The 1,919-nt window shown below is 54.9% G+C and overlaps 1 protein-coding gene across 1 annotated transcript; it reads right to left on the minus strand.

Moving 5' to 3' along the window:
* Nucleotides 1–932: 932 nt before the first annotated feature.
* LOC113616559 (polyadenylate-binding protein 1-like 2) lies at nt 933–1,692 on the minus strand. Its single transcript, XM_027099954.1, has one exon. It carries the CDS (start codon nt 1,675–1,677, stop codon nt 1,075–1,077), a length of 603 nt encoding a protein of 200 aa, XP_026955755.1. The 5' UTR covers nt 1,678–1,692; the 3' UTR covers nt 933–1,074.
* Nucleotides 1,693–1,919: the final 227 nt, after the last annotated feature.

Here is a 1,919-nt window from a genome sequence, read left to right on the forward strand (position 1 = left end):
ACACACACACACACATCAATTACAGTGACCAGGAGACTATGCAGGGGAAATGGGCATACTCTTTTTACTAGCTGAGCTGGCTGGCATGAATGAAAATCGGTACAATGCTTATGAAGGGGCCATTTGGCAACACACAGGAAAAGTCTTTAAAATGTCCATATGTGGATCCTGCAAGTCCACAATTAAGATCATCAGGTATGCTTGTGAAGATTTGGCTTGACAAGGGAGAATTCACTCATTGCAGTATACACAATGCTGGGTTTAAACACAGGGAAAGAACTAGGCACCACCTGAATGTCCAACAATGCAGGAATGACTACAGAAATGTTAGGGTCCATCGATACACTCTTCAGGCACTGAAGATGACGGTTCTGAAGCCTGTTGAATAACATGGAAAGAAGTTCAATGGGTTGATTTTTGTTTGGTTTTAGTTTTTGAAAAAGCAGATTAAGAAACACCACATACATGAACCATTCTATAACAGTGTGTTAAAAGGGAAGGTGGGGTGGAGGTGAGGAAGGGAGGGAGAGAGGAGAGGAGAGAGCCTGGAAAACAGCACACGGAAATGGTAAAAGTGGTTGTCTCCCGGTAGTAGGGTCATGGGGAGCAATTACTCTCTTGGGTTTCCCTCATCTGATTTCCTTCTCCTTCCTGATGTTTCTACCATGAAATTGTATCACCTGTGCAATAAACAAAGAGAGAAAGTGCTTTTTAAACCAAACCACAAGGAGAAGACAGCCTTTAACCTGTCAAGTGGCACAGATTAGCAAGATTATTCACAGCACCCAAGGTGGGTGTGGGGGGAAGGGAGGGGAGAGGAGAGGTAGGGACGACAGGGGAGTGGAGAGAAAGTCAGAGAGAGACACAGAGTGAGAGGGACTGAGACAGGTGGAGGGAGGGAGAGATGGAGGGAAGGAAGACGGGGGTGGGGGGCGGGGGGGCGGTTGTGAGAGAGAGAGACCTGCACTCCCAATACAATACACTGCTGGTGGGTTAGGGGGGCAAAGGGTGGGGCTGTAAACCGGGTGGGAGCCAAGGTTTGGCTCTGCTGGCTGGCTCGCTCCTGGGATGTCTTCATCGCAAGGTGGCCTCCTCATCGGTGTCTTCCTCGAAATCCTTGACGTCAGCACTGGTGGACTGTCTGGCCCAGGCTCCCCTTTCGGCCTCTCGTTCCTTATGCGACTTGAATCTCCCAACGAAAATTTTGCGGTAGTTCAGGAACATGCCATTCATCGCATCAATGGCCCGCTCGGCGGACTCCTGCTTCTGGAAGTGCACGAACCCGTAGCCCTTGGGCCCCTTTTCGTCGCAGGCCACTTTGCAGGAGAGGATGTTGCCGAACGCCGAGAAGATGTTGTACAGCGCCTTGTTGTCGATGGTTTTGCCCAGGTTCTTGATGAAGACGTTGCCCACCCCGCTCTTGCGGAGCGAGGGGTCCCGCTGGGACCACATGATGCGAACTGGCCTGCCCTTGATGACATCAAAGTTCAGGGTCTCCAGGGCCCGCTTGGCGTCTACCGGTTGCTGGTAGTTGACATACGCATAGCCCAACGAGCGGCGGGTGATCTTGTCCCTGCAAATGCGGATGGAGAGGATGGGCCCGGCTGGGCTGAACTTCTCGTACAGCATTGCCTCCGTCACCTCAGGGTGCAGGTCGCCCACGTACAGCGAAGCCATAGGAAAGTCCGGAATCCCCCCTGAGCCCCCGCCCATCTCCGCATCAGCATCCGCGGCGGCCACCGCCGCCGCCACCTCCGCATCTGCATCCGCATCCGCCTCCGCCTCCCCCAAGGGGGGCGTCGCAGCCTCTGCCGCCGCGGCGGCTTCGGCCACACTGGCCTCCGCCACGGCTACTGCCGCTGCCGCCAGGGAGGCCTCCGCCTCCTCCCCCGCTAGGGCTGCCGCCGCCTCCCCCAGGG

Source organism: Aethalodelphis obliquidens, unplaced genomic scaffold (assembly GCF_003676395.1).
Source record: "Aethalodelphis obliquidens isolate GAN/ISIS:26980383/991018 unplaced genomic scaffold, ASM367639v1 scaffold160, whole genome shotgun sequence".
NCBI classification, from domain to species: Eukaryota; Metazoa; Chordata; class Mammalia; order Artiodactyla; family Delphinidae; genus Aethalodelphis; species Aethalodelphis obliquidens.